The 17,176-nt window shown below is 40.2% G+C and overlaps 1 protein-coding gene across 10 annotated transcripts; it reads left to right on the plus strand.

The window, feature by feature from the left end:
* The first annotated feature begins 7,743 nt into the window (after positions 1–7,743).
* Positions 7,744–17,168, plus strand: LOC119886515 (bactericidal permeability-increasing protein-like). Of its 10 annotated transcripts, none has more exons than XM_038697301.1 (17): positions 7,744–7,883; positions 8,762–8,873; positions 9,264–9,374; positions 9,462–9,576; positions 9,666–9,797; positions 9,888–10,043; positions 10,166–10,229; positions 12,404–12,464; positions 12,543–12,634; positions 12,760–12,936; positions 13,023–13,082; positions 13,162–13,329; positions 13,408–13,475; positions 13,581–13,623; positions 13,705–13,768; positions 16,421–16,497; positions 16,656–17,168. In XM_038697301.1, the coding sequence occupies exons 3-17, from the start codon at positions 9,272–9,274 to the stop codon at positions 16,695–16,697; spliced, it is 1,422 nt and encodes a 473-aa protein (XP_038553229.1). In that variant the 5' UTR covers positions 7,744–7,883; positions 8,762–8,873; positions 9,264–9,271; the 3' UTR covers positions 16,698–17,168. The 10 variants fall into 10 exon arrangements, with proteins under 10 accessions (XP_038553229.1, XP_038553231.1, XP_038553232.1 ...); XM_038697303.1 differs by having other exon boundaries at positions 9,267–9,374; XM_038697304.1 differs by having other exon boundaries at positions 8,762–8,830.
* Positions 17,169–17,176: the final 8 nt, after the last annotated feature.

Below are 17,176 nucleotides of genomic sequence, written 5' to 3' on the forward strand. Positions count from 1 at the left end.
GCTGTTAATATTAATGTTTTATATTAACAATGTTATCACATGACTACTTGTATGTGAAGATAAGCATAACCCGACTCTGCAATCTACTGTCTGGCTCAGTCTCATCAACCATGTGTCCAGCAGAAGTAGGCATTTATTTTCAGTAAAAAAGAAATACCCCAGAAGTGCTGTAAACACATTGCAGCAGACAGCTAGACAAAGTTAGTTAACCTTAGTGAAGCATTTAGCAGTCAAGGAGCCAGATATGTCCAACAGTGAGCTAGAGTCAACATCGGATACCAGGTGGCTAATGTTGCTCGTTATCTGCTGGATGTGTAAATAAGCAACCATTTGCTAAGTTCACCACATGAACTTTTTAAGGTGATTTTTTGGGTCAGTGCTTTATTAGCTTGTTTCACTGTCTCCAAGTCACCAAAAAAGTTGATAGCTGCTTTAAGTGAGATAAAGGCTATACTTTGGAGATTTCATGGTTCACAACTGAATTGCATTACAGTGAAAGTGAACAGGCATTTTATGGGCATTTTACAGCTTGTTTTCACTGCCCCCAAGTGGCCAAAAAGAGGCAGATTCAATGGATCTCATAAATCAATATGAATTCCTGTTCTCCCTGTTGTTTAAGTCTATGTCCTTTTTCCTCTTGTGTTTGCATATGTATGAATTGGAGTCACACAGCCTCAGGAAAAGCACAAAGTTTAAACATTTTCTACATATGCTGTTGTATCTTCACTTCCATGCACATGCCAGAGATAGGGTGAATCCCATAGACTTATATGCTACTTATATACATATTGACTTTGGTGACCTCCTGACTTTTCTTCTAGCGCCATAATGTGGTTCAAACTTGTAGTTTTGAGTGAAATGTCTCGGCAACCATCAGATGAATTACTATGAAATCTGTTCCACACATTTATGTGCTCCTGGAGGTGAATTGTACTAACTCTGGTGATCCTCTGATTTCTAGGAGCTTCAGGTCAATATTTTTTTTGCCCAACACTTTCATTTAATAACCAAATAACTGGGAAACTAGTGACATTTCCTTTAGCCACAGCTGCACTTTGTGTTTGGTGTTAATTTACAACAGTCACCATGCTAACACTCTAAACTACCAGGTACATGGTAAACATTATGCTGACTAAACATTGGCATGTTAACACTATCATTGTGAGCATGACGTCAGCATTTTACTCAAAGCACCACTGTGCCTACAGCCTCACAGAGCTACCAGCAGGACTGAAGCCTTGTTATGAAAGACTATATTGGTTTCATCAGGTTTCATCAAAAACTGAGGCTGGAAACAGACAAAATGTTCCAACATGTGCATCTTCAGTGATAGATACTCTTTGACACAAACAGGAAATGAAGATTTGAAATATGAAATATCAATCTACACTGTCTCCTATGCCATTCAGGGTCATTATTGCAAACTTTTCTTCTCTGTTTCTACTCTTCAGACCTTTTCCTCTTTTCCTGTTTTTTGGCCTCCTTCTTCAGTACATATGAATGTGTTGGTGTATAGAACTCTCCCTCTGCCCCCTTCCCCCTATAACTCTTGTGCACAACCACTAACCAAGGTCAACACCACTTCGTTTGTGTTCCATTTACATAGCCAGAGCTGTGTAGGAAAAGTGGATTTTTTTTCAGGGCACACAAAAAACAGAGAGCTAGCAAACCATGAGGAAATAATCTCTGAATTAACAAGAAGTGAATTGAACTGACTGTAAACACTCAACACAGACATGCTGATTGTTTTGCTACTTCTGTTTAGAGAAGAAATTAATGTTTTGGTTTGTTTGCTGTTTTGAAATAAAGGGGCTCTTCCATCTTGAAGAAGAGAGTAATGAATTTGCCCACAGTGTGACCACAGGGTTTTTAGGCCATCTGTGTCATCCCATTACTTGACTGCCAGAGCTTTTATGAAGTATCATGCCCTTGGTTTACCTTTAAGATATATTAGTCAATGGAAAATAAATGCAAGAATAGATTTGTGTGACACAACTTACAATTTGTAATTATTTCTATTGTGTGCAAACAGCTCATTTAAATGAGGAGGAGCTGTTGTCAATATTTCTTTTATAAATCCCGGAAAACATTTTCTGGTGATGTGGTGGCAGCACACCTCAGCAAATCACAAACAGGTGAAAAATATTATCCACTCTACAAACAGGGGTGTTTACTCATTTCAATATGCTGATTTCTGATATCATTGTTTGAGGTCTGTGTTTTTTTTCCAGTTGTGATGTCAAATATTTTATCAAAGACGTTAGTAAGGAGTCACAATTCTGAATTGAGTTTCTGCTTATAATTAATTTATAATTATAAATAGAAACCGCATCAAACAACAAAGGATTTCCCTGTCATCAATATTAAAATGTTTGTGTAGCTGACAACAAAAATAAGTGAGTCACAACCATTTGACCAAAAACATCTCAATTTGATAAATCATAGAATTGCCAATGCTCCCACCCTGCTAAATGTATATGAAAAGAATGCAGATAAAAAAGATAGATAAGAATAGAAAAATAAGTATACTAAAACTATAACAAATTCTTTTTAAACTGAAAAATCTGGGAACACAATCAAATGGGAGTTAAACAGATGGAGGAACTCCAATTCTCTTATCGTAACTCCAATTCTCTTATCGTAACTCCAATTCTCTTATCGTATTCTCATAATTTTCTGAAATGAGGTTGGCAGGGCACTTCTCAGTTGCTTTCATAGTTGTGGCACAAATAGTATTTGCTCCCATCTATGCATTCTTCATGGGAACACATGTAATTCAAACCACCCTTGATCTGGAGTAGCTTTCCAGGCAATGCAGAATACCTCCTCTTCACTTTCTGTTAGTTACTTTCTTTGTCTTTAGTTTGGGTTTGAATTCAGTGAAATTCATCTTCCTCTTGCAGTGTGATCCAATGGATCTGTCCCTCTCCTGCTGCAGAGTGTTCCGGACAGATCTATCAATTAAGACTACTGCGGTTCTTCACTTTGCATGGAGAAGCTTTTAGATGAGGTCTGCTTGTGACAGGTGAGACAACTCAGATGATTGCCCTGCTGCTGAAGCAGAAGGAGCACAAAGGCCTTGAGATGAAGAGTTAAGTTCTATAAGTAGAAACAGAGGAGTCTGGGGCCGAGGAGCCTGAGATGGTGGAGCCTGAGGCAGAGGTTCAGGTTGTGAGGCAGAGGTGGAGTGCTGTGGTGGGCATGGACGGTCAGAGGCACGTGAGGGGGCATATTCCTGGTTGGAGAAATATCCCTGTTTAAAGGCCAGATCCCTGAGTACCTGGAGTCTGCCTGGGCATTTGTGGCGGCATCCTTCACTATTCCGGGGAGGTCATAGAGGCTCATGGTGTGCCCAGGATGTGTCTTCATCCACTTGTCCTGGAAATGGCTGATGTATTTCCTCAGTGGGCCATAAACACTGCGGTCCAGAGACTAAAGTTCATGTGAACAATGAGGATGGAAAGATAAGAGCACGATGCCAGGTCTCTTACAAAGTCAATCCCCTCCACAGACAGATGCGAGGCACGGTTTTCCAGAATTAGCAGACTTTGGCCTGAGGGCGGGATCTTGTGTGAGCTTGAAAGCAGTTCGGGAAGACAAGGAAATCTGCTTCTTGCTTCCAGCCAGATCCATTCACTGCCCTAATATATGCAGGTTGTTCATCTCTGACAAAGTGAACATGGAAGTTTGTCCTTGCGAAGATAAAGTGGGGAGGACTGGTGTTAGCCAAAGCATTATTGGCTACCACTGTGCTCACCAGAGATCCACGCTCCCCAGAGGTCACAGCTCCAACATGTTTAGCAATATATAACAATCTGTTAATATGACATTGTCATTTATTGTACTTGAAAATTGACTATTATCACTATATATCATAGAGTTAGAGAAGCTTTGAAGTTTGTAAGTAGGTTCTAGCTCTGTATTTTTCTGCTTTAGCATTAGTGTATCCAGGCTACAAATGCATAGTAGCTGTGTGTAGCATTTAATTTAATTATGCATCTTGCTTATTGTATTCGTTTATTTATGTTTCGCTCTTATTCGTATTGAACAAGAGGATTGCCGCCCAGTAAAGCACCAGGAATTATGACTGGCTGTTTGCAAATTTAATTTTGAATACAAATGAAATGAGAATGCACATTGCAACATCTAGATACTGATTTCAACTCAGAGATATGTACTTACAATACTGAGAAATTAGTAATACTTTACTGGCAAACACTAATGTCATTTTGGAGGTGAAAAATAACTTTAAAAGCATTCATTGCAAGGGTTAGCAACATGAAAAGGATCTTTGTTGTAAGAAAGGTGTGGAGGCCCTGAGGGACTCAACCAAAATACTAGGGGGATTTTTACAGCAGATCCTAGAAAACAAGACAGCAGTTGTGACATGATATTAATTGGTCCTTCCTCTGCTGAGTCAAGCAGTGTAGGCAAAGTGTCGTAGTGGTGCTGCAAATCAAGTTTGAGGTCCTGGATTTGTATTGACACAATATGAAGCCATACTGCCTTCAGCCTCAAGGGGGCAGGAGTGCACCAGTGTCTGTTTCATAAGCGTGCTCAAAACAGACTCAGAAGAAACACCAGACTGATCATATGTGGCGTAAAGATGTAAACCCTTCAAGCCATGTTAGTAACACTTTTAGAACATAAAAATAACAGCAGTAGCTTCTCACCAGCGAGATATGGATCCATATGCTGTGAAAAAATCTGCATAGTTTATTAAGATGTCCTGCACTGGGCATGCATTTAAAACCCTTCTGATTAGTTTGCAACAGAATATTTAAAGGTCAGATTGCAATACTACTACTATAAACCTCACAGTCTGTCCTCCATAGTGCAGGCAGGCCGGATTAGTTAAAGTCACTTGTTAAGACAAAAAGGAAAAAGGCTCTCTGCTGTAGGTCTGGCTGCGTGTACAGCCTGGAGGCAGTAGCAGAGGACAGCATGACGATGAACTGAACTCTGCGTGTACTCCTCCTCAAACTACACTTCCTCCTCTAGACTTCCTCTGTAGTGAGCTGCACAGCATCTTCAGCCTCTGTTTCACGCCCTCACTCCCCAAGGAGTGCAGAACGCTCTTTTTGTGTTGACACACATCCTGCTTTGTGTGTCCAAATGGCCCCAACAAGTAAAAGAGATCTCAGCAACATTGTGCCCTCAAGGTTGATGTGTTAGAAGCAGGAAAAATGGGTAAGCGTATGAGGATTGAGCTACTTTGATGGGCCAAATTGTGATGGCTTCATTGATGCATGTGGGGAGCTACTGTAGGTCAAATTGCTGAAAAAGTAATGCTGAACATGTACACACTTTTTAATGGAAACGTTATGCCCCGATGGCAGTGGCCTCTTTCAGCAAGATAATCTGCCCTGCCACAAAGCAAAAATGATTCAAGAATAGTTTGAGAACAAAACAAGTTCAAGGTGTTGACTTCGCCTCCAAATTCCCTAGATCTCAATCCAATCCAAATCTATGGGATGTGCTGGACAAACCGATCAATCTGACCACTTGGCAACTTACAGGACTTAAAAGATGCTAACGTCTTGGTGCCAGTTACTACTATACACCTTTAGAGGTCTAGTGGAGCCCATGTTGCGACGGGTTAGGGCTGTTTTGGCAGCAAAAAGGGGACCTGCATTACATTAGGCAGGTGGTCATAATGTTATGGCGGCTGACGGATCTAGTTCCATGTCCTGATGGAATGTGAACAGATAAATGACATTGTACATATCTGACCAAAAGATGAATTCATGTTAATGATCCACTCTCCTTGTCCATATTTCCCACTCTTAACACGTGTTCAGATGGTTGCCGGGATACATTTGTTTATACACTGAACAAAATTATAAACGTAACACTTGTTTTTGTCCCCATTCATCATGAGCTGAACTGAAATATCTAATTTCTCTATGTACACAAAAGGCCTATTTCTCTCAAATATTGTTCACAAATCTGTCGAAATCTGTGTTAGTGAGCACTTCTCCTTTGCCGGGATAATCCATCCACCTCCCAGGTGTGGCATATCAAGATGCTGATCAGACAGCATGGGTACTGCACAGGTGTGCCTTAGGCTGGCCACAATAAAAGGCCACTTGAAAATGTTTCACTGTATTGGGGGGGTCAAACCAGTCAGTATCTGGTGTGACCCCCATTTGCCCCACGCAATGCAACACATCTCCTTTGCAACAAGTTGATCAGGTTGTTGATTGTGGCCTGTGGAACGTTGGTCCACTCCTCTTCAATGGCTGGCTGAAGTTGCAGTCAGGTTGAGACCCTGATGAGGACGACGCACATGCAGATTACCTTCCTACCCGGAGATGGTTCCTGACATTTTGTGCAGAAATTCTTTGTTTATGCAAACCGATTGTTGCAGCAGCTGTCCGGGTGGCTGGTCTCCTCCAGCTGGTACAGACTAGAACAGACAGTCAGGACTGCAGAAAAGATCATCGGTGCAAACCTGCCCTCCAATCAGGACTTGTACTTTTCCAGAATCAGGAAACGGGCAGGAAACATCCCTGCAGATCCATCTCACCCCAGACACAATCTGTTCCAGCTTCTCCCCTCTGGTAGGTGCTACAGAGCACTGTACGCCAAAACCAACAGATTCAGGAACAGTTTCTTCCCACAGCCACTCTGACTCACAGTGTCAGTAACAATTCCTGTGCACCCACTTACCTCAAGTTCATAACACTTGCACAAAATACAATACATGTGTACATGTACCTGCGTATCACATCCGCCCCCGACATGTACATAATTAATGATAATAATAATTTTACTCCTGCATCCTTTTCTGACAGATTTGTGAACAATATTTGAGACAAATAGGCCTTTTGTGTACATAGAGAAAGTCTTAGATCTTTCAGTTTCAGTTTCAGGTCAGCTCATGATGAAGTGTTGCGCTTATAATTTTGTTCAGTGTATGTATGTTTTTTGTAGTGGTTCTTTTGGCATGATTATATTGCACTGGTTCTTGCCAAACTCTATTGCCGAAACAGTATTATTTTACTGAGGAATTATAAAAGTTATACTAATCTCATCTTTACCAGTTTTATTCCATAAAATTTTTTTCTACCATATCTTGGCCACTCTACATAACCCACCATGAAATTAGCATAGTCATTTTTACACTTCAGATGTTGTATGGATTAAACAAACAGTGTAACGTGTTCATTAGTGAGCTTTAGAGGTGCTCATAGGTAGATTTTGTTATTCTGTTGCCCAGAGCCAGACTAGCTATTTCCCCTTTTCCAGTTTCTATTTTATTTTCTATTAACAATTTGTTTCGCACGTTATGACTGCAAACACTTAAAGAGGCATTTTAATGTCAGTACAAGAAATATCATTTTGGTCTGCTATGAAGTGAAATATCTGAAGCAGAATAGAATGATAAACACAGTTTAGTGCCCCTAGCTCCTTTCAGATAATAATGTCTAATTTTTGCTAATTTTATGTTTGGCGTTATTTTGCAGGTTTAGAAAAACTGAACAATGATCGGTGTACATTGTCACACATATTTAATTTTTAAATCTTTTTTTGTGCTTAGATCCTTTTGCTCCTTAACTTTACTAGAAATGCATACAAGGAACTAGAAAAATGTAACAGCAGCAGGACAGATATGCAAAGACAAAAAACCTGTTGTATATGTCCAGCTTTTAAAACTGTAGTTTCAGAGTTTACTTCTTGTGCAAACAACACTCAGATAACACTGTTAGCGATATGTCAAAGACCAATTTTGCTTACTGTTGCTTTAGCTGGGGTAGTCCCATAGCCAACTTCAGTTCCTGATTCAGTAAGTAAATTAAATGCCATGTGCCTCCCTTCCTCTTTCACTCTGCCTTGTTGGTACTCAGAAACAGCCTGGTCCTGACGAACTGCTGCTTCAGGTAAGAGTGGGTGAATATTTACTGTATGGGGCCAAATTGACAAATCTATTGTGAAGATTTTCTTAGGTTTGTTCTCCTAGCTTTCTGACGATGGTCCAAATATTTACTATATTAACCTCAATGTGTTAAGAAAACTTAAATTGTAGTATCTGAAATTGTTCTTAAATGTGTCCTGAAGTATCCTATTGATTATGATTTGGGAGATTTGTGTTGAGAGACAGCAGTGCAGATTAAGAAAGATGCTTTGTGCAGCGTCAGTGTACATTTAGCTATTTTGGGATGTACATTTGAAATAAATATCACCACTTTGGGAGAAATTAAGCGCTGATGTCTTATGGTATGTTTAGTCAGAAATGATTGTTTCCAGTAATAATACTGGTTTCTCTTTGATAAGCAGCTCTTTTACACCATTATTTGCACAGTTTAAATTCTTTAAGAGAAATTTCCACTTGTAGTCACATGTCTTCGATTTTGTCAGTTCAGGCCGCCTGCTTTTCAGCCTGTTATGCACATTCAGAGCCTAAATCTGTAAGTCAAACATACAACATACTAAAGTTCGAGCAACATCATCAGCAAAAAAAGCACATTCTATTCATTCCTGAACGACCAACTGAGCACTTGATTGTGGAAAAACAACACATGACAGCCGTAGCATTTACGGACACTGAAATATTGCAATTGTGTCGTGAAGGGTAATGACTTGAATGTTTCAAAATGTGCATTTTCCATCTGTAGAAACTTGATGATTTCCACATTGATTCAAATATCCATACTCAAAATGGACAAAAGGGGCAGACTGGGCCTTCAATCTCAGCCTGATTTAATTAAACACTAGCTCGCCTGCTGACTTATCAGGGGTCATGTGGTTTCATCTGCAGCACTGACAGCCAGCTCTTTCACAGGCCGCCACCGAAGCAGAAACCCTAAACACAAGGACAAGGTGGAAAGTACGTTTACTCCAGTACTGTACAATTTAAGTACAATTTTGAGGTTTGTACTTGTAATTCAATTTCATGCCACTTTATGTTTCTACTGCTACTCCACTACATTTTAGAGGGAGATATTGTACATTTTACACCACTTATATCTGGAGCAGACTTCCTTTACAGATTAAGTTTTTAGATTTAAAAACGCATGAAATACAAAACATTGTTCAAGGCCAACAATTACATTACAAAGACTGGAGCCTCTAGGAATCAGTAACGTGTAACAAAAAGAAAGAACACCATAAAGAGGAACACTTGTTTTACTGTTTTGATCCCAATACCAAACCTTCCTTGCAGAACAGCAAAAAATGTGACCCACACAAAAGCAGAAACTTTGCCTGGTACATGGTGTCATGTTCCTAAAAAGATCTCATCTTTTCCTTTTATTTCCCAGCAGTCAAGATGTTCCCGTACTGTTGGCTTGCTCTGGTGGCTTTAATCCCCATGACCTTAAGCACTAATCCTGGGGTAAAGGTCAAACTAACAGAAAAAGGCCTTGAATATGGTATGGTCTGCAGCATGTTTCCTCTTTCAATTGAAAAGCACCAATCACTCCGCAGTTTCATTATGAAATTTTCTTGCTTTTTTCTAGGCAGACAACTGGGGATGGCTTCAATCCAGCAGAAACTCAAATCCATCAAAGTCCCAGATATTTCAGGGACAGAGTCAGTGTCTCCCATTGGCGATGTCCAGTACAGCCTGTCGGAGTAAGGCCCCCATTTGTCCTTAACGCTCCTGTAAATTCTGTTGGTTGATACTTGAACTGCCTTCACAAACAAACATGCTGTTCTTCCAGTATGCAAATCGTGGATGTGGGATTGACAAAATCTGCGGTGGACCTGGTGCCAGGGACCGGTTTGAGACTGTCCATTGACAACGCCTTCATCAGTCTGCATGGAAACTGGAGGGTCAAATACTTCCGAATAATGTGAGAGACATAAGATTACTTCCTCATACAGCACAGTTAAATCAATTGTGGGATACTTCTGCTGCAGCAGGGACTTCTCTCTCTTAACAGAAAGGATAGCGGTTCTTTCGATTTGAATGTGAATGGACTCACTATCACTATCAGCATTGCCATCCAGAGTGATGAGACAGGCCGACCTGTGGTCAGTACTGTCGACTGTGCGGCCACTGTCGGCAGTGCGAGCATAGTGTTCCATGGTGGAGCCAGGTAAAAGAAACCATGCTGCGCATTATGTGGGAACCCATGTGAGGGAATGGGAATTTTCTGTTTTACCTGTCATACTTGACAGGCTGCATACTCATAATTCCTGTGCTTGCCTTTTGTTTCAGCTGGCTGTACAATCTCTTTGAAAGCTTCATTGACAGGGCTTTGCAAAATGCACTGCAGAAACAGGTGAGGAGCAACCAGCCTTACACCCACTGTTTTTGATGATCCCCCTTCCTCTCTGGCGTTGTATTCACATAGTACATAGGAATCCTCCTAAATGCAGCACAAAGTTTCTAACTAGGAGTTTCTTCTTAAGGATTTGAGAGCCGCCATGGAAGAAGTATTCACATCCTCTACTTAAGTAAAATACCCATACAACCCATACCCAAAGTTAAACTACTTCATTCAACTTCTTACTCAGTAAAAGTACTTAAGTATCATCAGCTTCATGTACTTTATATAAAAAGTAAAGATACTGGTTTTATGTGTGTTTGATTTTGATGTTTTTATTACATAGTAACATGAATAAATACATATTATAATGTCATGCACAGTGACACAAAACATTCTTCAGAACTGTCGAGGATAACACAAAAAAGTAAATAAACGTATTTCCATTGTGGTCCTCATTGTAGTGTAATAAAGACTGCAAGGCTACAGATGACTCAAGGTGCCCTGTACAACCAACCCTTACAATATTCAGACAATATCCAGATACATCCTTGTACACAAATACATACATATACAGTAGCCAATGAGAGTTCCTAACAAGCTAGAAATTTTTTTTTGATCTTACTGTCTGTACCTCTGTGTGTATATTGTGTAGGCTGCCTCCCTCCCCTCTCTCTCTCTCTCTCTCTCTCTCTCTCTCTCTCTCTCTCTCTCTCTCTCTCTCTCTCTCTCTCTCTCCCCAACCGGTCGAGGCAGATGGCCGCCCACCCTGAGCCATGGTTCTGCTCGAGGTTTCTGCCTCTTAAAAGGAAGTTTTTCCTTGCCTCTGTCGCCTAGTGCTTGCTCTTGAACTGTTGGGCTTCTGTAAATATCATCACAGAGTACGTTCTAGACCTGCTCTTTTATGAAAAGCGCTGTGAGATAACTGTTGTTGTGATTTGGCGCTATATAAATAAAATTGAATTGAATTGAATTGAATCTGCCATGGCACAGTCCTATCCAAAACCTTTGGTGTTAATGTCAGTTTCTGCTGCCTCAACCTATTTTCTGCCGTCAACCATTCAGAAGAGCTGACATGAGTCCTGTGGTTGAGGTTCAAGATCACCCTGACTAGTTTATTTTGTGTCATTACATTATAACATTGTTAATAGTGATGTATTAATGTGTAAGCAGCATTTTGCTGTTGTAGCTGGTGGAATTGGAGTTTTATACTTTATATACATCTTGGTACTTTAGTTCATTGGTTCCCCACCAAGGGATCGGGCCCCTCCAAAGGGTCACAAGATAAATCTGAAGGGTAATGGGAGAGGAAATAAAGAAGAATGAAGTTTTTTGTGTGAATTAGACATATAAAACATGTGACAAGGAGCCCTAACTAGACACAGTTTTATATAAGGGGTCACAAGCCAAAAAGGTTGGATACCACTAGTCTTATCTTTAACAATGTGTTGTATTTCATAAGTTTATTGAGAGTATTTTTTTATTTTATGTGTTACTTTATGAAGTAACTAGTAACTATACATGTCAGACAAATGTAGTGTAAAATGGAAATACAAGTAAAGTTCAACTACTTCAAAATTGTGCTTGAGCAAATGCGCTTTCCACCACCAGGTCTGAAGAGTGCATTCATTATTCTAGCAGACAGTTGAGATCTTCTAAATACAACTGCCAACTCCATCTGCATTTTTCCAGAGTTGTGCGAAAAATCAATTCTGGTGTTACTGAATCATTTCAGTTTTTTGGTGATCCTTGTTAATTCACTCGCCATGGGATAATTTGCCAAAGTGTGCTTAAAAAAGTCAAAACTCAAAGCGTGTCTCTTAAAGTCAGGATTAACGTGCGCCTTGTTATTTTACACATACTTTTTCTCTTTTCTCTGAACTCATTAAGTTGGGAGAAACGTTTAATCCTAGCATGTTTTGTGAATGAAGTCGCTTCAGAAGTTTAAATTCAATAACACTGAATAAAATTAGAAATCATCACAAACTAGAGGTAATTGTGGATGAAACATTGATTTAAATGAAGTTATTCATCTGCTGTTGGTTTCCTGATGACAGTTTGATTCTAAAGTGCTCTGTATTCATTTGGAGGGGTCTTTGAAAAGTTGTTTATGCAGTCAGAAGTCAGGGTGTCAACCTAGCTTCTTTTGGAGTGTGGGAATCCATTTTTCCTGTTCTTTATTGTTGCAGATCTGCCCTCTGGTGGCTGATGCAGTATCTGATTTGAACCCTCACTTGAAAACTCTCAATGGTAAAACATTATTTTATGTCAAATCTTTGGATGTTTCATTGATGCTGAATGTATGACAGACTTTCTACCTTACTGCAGTTGTAGCCCAAGTGGACCAGTATGCAGAGATTGAATATTCCATGGTGTCATCGCCCACAGTTTCAAATTCTTCCATAGACCTGAGCTTGAAGGTAAAGAAATGTACACCATTGTACTGTCCATTTTATAGATCTGAAGCCTCAGCTTGGTCATAAAGAACAAGACAGTCATGATTATGTCATAAGTCTTCTGTCTCTGCTGTGTCTTTGTCATTTAGGGTGAATTTTACAACATTGGGGAGCATCAGGAGCCTCCATTCTGCCCCACAGCCTTTTACCTGCCACCTCAGATCAACAACATGTTGTACATCGGCATGTCTGCATTCACCGCCAACTCTGCAGCCTTCGTCTACAACAAAGCGGGAGCCCTCAGCCTGTACATTACCGATGACATGGTGAGCTGCGTCCTCCTGACTCCCTAATGAATTTACTTTCCCAATGTCACACTGATGCACGACTTTTTCTGGCTCCGTCACAACAGATCCCACAAGCCTCTCCCATCCGACTCAACACCAGAACGTTTGGAGCCTTCGTCCCGCAGGTGACTACACATTCCACTGATTTTATGAGAAGCATAAACCTCTGCTTTGCAGTTTGTAAGCTACGTATGTGTTTTCCAGATTGCCCAACGCTTTCCAGGGCTGATGATGAAACTGCTGGTGAAGACGGTGAACAATCCCACCGTCACTTTTGAACCCAACAATGTGACAGTTCAAGCCAATGGCACAGTGACGGCCTACGCAATCCAGCCAAACGCCACTCTTACCCCTCTCTTTGTCCTAAACTTGGTAGGTTCCACAGCTGGCGTGATGGAAAACCATTTGTGTGCTCTATAAAAACACCTTCTCACCACATTGTCTTTCCAGGAGACCAGTGTCAGCGCCAAAGTGTTTGTCAGCGCGATGAGGCTGGCTGGAGCTGTCACCCTAAACAAGTGAGTCACTAAAAAAACAAACCACTTGTTCTCAGAAGAGAAAAATGGGGCCTAAAGGTGAATGAACAATGAACGTCACGATCTAATTTTGCCTAATTTGCACAGAATGGGTCTGACCCTGGGGACCAGTTACGTGGGAGAGTTTCAGGTGAGAGCTGCATTGTAACGCAAGTCACAGTGTGTACCATCCATGCAGACCTAACAAACTAACCCTCACCCTAACCTGCAGGTCAAATCCCTCGACAACATCTTCCAAATGGTCCTCAAAGTGGTAGTGATACCTAAAGTGAATGGTAAGTTTTCAGTTTGTACACTCTCTGTGAACTCGGTGCCCTGTCATGTACTCAGGCTGTTCAAACCCAAGTACACAGGGAATTTGTTAAGTTACTAAAACAGCATTCTTCCTTCTGAGAAAGACTGCCATTTCAACCCTTCATAAGAATGCAGAAAAGCTAAATTCCACCTTCCTTTTAGCATGAATTTCAGAGACATGACTCTGTATCCATTTTCGCATCCTGTACCGGTTTAGCTGCTCCTGAACAAACAGATTCAGGACTGTTTTAAACCAACGATGTCCTCGTTGGTTTGAAACAGTGAGATATGTTAAAGCAAGTATAATCACGTAGCACTATCACGCCTCTGTCTGCTCAAATAGTTATGACTGATAACCACTTGAACCTTTTCTCACAATTATGATCCTGGTCTTGTGACAGAAGCTGGACGTTCCAACAGCTTTTCCTTTATTTCGACTTCTCTACTTTTAACTCATTTGCAGTTCCAACAAGTGGTGTTAGGGCGTTAAAGCGGACTCAGGTTTGGCCTGTGCAATCAGACAAATATTACTGGTAGTTCACTTATAATTGAAACAATAGATATTGAACTTAACACCAGTCCCACCCAAATATTTTCCTCCTGAACACATATCTAGAGGTTCCCTCTGAGGAACAAGTACCCCTAGTTGGGAATCACTGGACTAGAATACTGTAATGCATTAATAGGCCTTCGTAAAGGACCTATTGGTGACTGGTTGATAAATGGCCTTTGACAGTTTCATATTGCAGACTTTATCATTAATGTCACCTCATACGCTCTCTGATCATCCCCTGCTAATTCGAGATGTCCTTATACCGGCTATAATTCTTTTTTTATAGCAACAATGTGTCTAATGACAATGGGAAAACAGCGCAATCTTGTGAAAGGGGTCAATCATAGTGATGAATCTACAGAGAGAATTATCTGCTGAATCTGCAGCTCCCCTCAGTTTTATGGAGCTTTATATTGAGTTTCTCTAAAAACCCGCTGTCCACTGCCTGTTCATCACCAAACGGTAGACAGACACAGTTATAGACTTGATGGTGAACATAGTTGAGTTGCTAGAGACCAGAGCTAAAAGAGAGGGAATATGGGCCTTATAAAAGCCAGGTGGCCAGGAACACGACTCCAAATGAATCCAGATGTTGCTCTGGAACTGCTGAATGTGTTAAAAAGCAACTGTTTGCAAACAACTTAAAGGTTATGATGTGTCAGTGCTGCGTCCACAACTGTCAACCTATCACTGATGTATAAAGACCTTACACAATGAACCGTTTTTATTATGTTAGAATGAGCCATTTCAATCTACATACATGGCCGCCGTGTTTCTACAATAGCCCAAATGGTAAGTTAATAAATCGTTAGTAGTAGTAGTAGTAGTAGTAGTTGTTGTTTGGCTTATTAGAAGTGAGAAAATAAGTGACATTTGGACAAATGGAGGACCACATGTATTATTTTGCACAAAAGCTGACAGAGCGTGTCGGCCACCGTAGTTTCTCCTGCGGGCTCGGTAAGGGAGGGGTGAGCGGTGACTGATGGTGCATTCATAAGGTGTCGGAATAATCAGAATATTTTTTCCTCCTTAAATCTTTATTGTAAATAGAGAAATAAAGAGTACATGGGACAAAGAATTATACAGAACTTGCCACTGGTTGCAATTTGCCACCCTCACCACTAGATGCCACTACAACTGACACACTGAACCTTTAAACTTGGGTGCTGTAGGCCTTCTCGCCCTATTTATTTTTGTTTATTTATTTTACGATTATCTTTCTGTGTAAAGCACAGAGCTGGGCTGCATTGAATGAATGAATTGTGCTATATAACTATATAATCAATATATACAGGTGCTTTGAAAATTAGAATATCATGGAAAAGTTCATTTCTTTCATCAATTTAAAGCAAAAAGTAAAGCTTTCATATATTCTAGATTCATTACATATAAAGTGAAATATTTCAGGACTTTTTTTGTTTTAATAATATGATAATAGAGATAATTATGGCTTACAGCTCATAGAAAAAAAAATCCATATCTCAAAATATGAGAATATTCAAATAGTTGACATGGGAAGAGCCTTTAATCTCTCAGTCTGGTTCAGTACACACAACCACAATCGTGGGGAAGACTTCTGACTTCACAGTTGTCCAGAAGACACTCAGTGACACCCTGGGTAAGCCACCAAAGGTCATTGTCAAGAGGAGAATAAGAGACACCAGACCCAACAATACAGACAAGCTGAAGGCTTCATAACACCTCGGCAATGCCACAGGCTGATTGCCTCCATGCCACACCGCATTGATGCTGTCCTTTGCGCAAAAGGAGCCCCGACCAAGTGCTGAGTGCATAAATTAACCTTTTAGAATTCTTGATTCTAATATTTGAGACATGGATTTTTGATTTCCATGAGCTGTAAGCCAAAATCATCAAGATTAAAACAAAAAGGACCTGAAATATTTCACTTTATGTGTAATAAATCTATAATATAAGAAAGTTTCACTTTTTGAATTAAATTTGGGAGAAAAAATATTCTAACTTTCTGAGATGCACCTGTTTAAAACGCACTACTACCAGTACCGCTATAATGTTTGCCGCATTTGCTTTTTGTGACTAATTGAAGAATTTCGCTTCACAGTTCAACTTGCAAAGGGATACCCACTTCCTACACTTGGAAAGATGAACCTAGTGAACACTCAGCTTCAGGTCCTGAAGGTCAGAGACTAGATGTTTTCTCTAAGACTGCATGTTTTTGAGTGAGCTGCATTGATTACATGAGAGGGATTAATGAGGGACTTGGTAAAAAACACATTAAAATCTAGCTGATAAAAAGAAGTCCTAATTTCATATTTGTTGCTGTGCTTCCCCCCCAGGACTATATGCTGATTGGGACAGACGTTCAGTTCACGGATTGAATGGCATTTCTGGAAACTTCCAGGATTCACTTCTACACTGGGACATGCCAACATAAAGGCACAAACAGCCAGTACTTCTATGTGACAGAGAAATTTCAAAGAAACAATCAATGATACCAGTATTACTCCTACAAGCCTGAGAAATGCACATCTCCAGTTTGCGTTTGATATCACCTCAGATTTTCAGACCAAGGTATTTCTACATATAAAATGTAGATGAGGACAGTGAATTTACCACAACAGTGTAAATGCAGTCTTGTCATAACAGGACGCAGTCTGCAGTACAGGGTTTACTTTTCATTCCCACAAACATCTTTTTGAAATAACATGCTCCTTCCAAAGCAGATCACAGATCAGTGTCTGCTGCTGACTTTAGGCAAATTCTTTCTCAGTTTCTGACTTTGTAACTGATTCTGGAAATGTAATGATGTATGACAAGTTTGAGTCCCATAAAAGATGCCATAACATTAATCACGCGC

Source organism: Micropterus salmoides, unplaced genomic scaffold, assembly GCF_014851395.1.
Source record: "Micropterus salmoides isolate LMB-PRFRI ecotype aquatic unplaced genomic scaffold, ASM1485139v1 Ms_hic_scaffold_4, whole genome shotgun sequence".
In the NCBI taxonomy this organism is placed as follows: Eukaryota; Metazoa; Chordata; class Actinopteri; order Centrarchiformes; family Centrarchidae; genus Micropterus; species Micropterus salmoides.

Bases quoted from the DNA above. Each gene is read 5' to 3' on its own strand.
- LOC119886515 (XM_038697301.1), top strand. From the start codon at position 9,272: ATGTTCCCGTACTGTTGGCTTGCTCTGGTGGCTTTAATCCCCATGACC. The intron at 9,798-9,887 runs GTGAGAGACATA...CTCTCTTAACAG, and splicing joins GTCAAATACTTCCGAATAAT to AAAGGATAGCGGTTCTTTCG. The intron at 13,330-13,407 runs GTAGGTTCCACA...TTGTCTTTCCAG, and splicing joins CTCTCTTTGTCCTAAACTTG to GAGACCAGTGTCAGCGCCAA.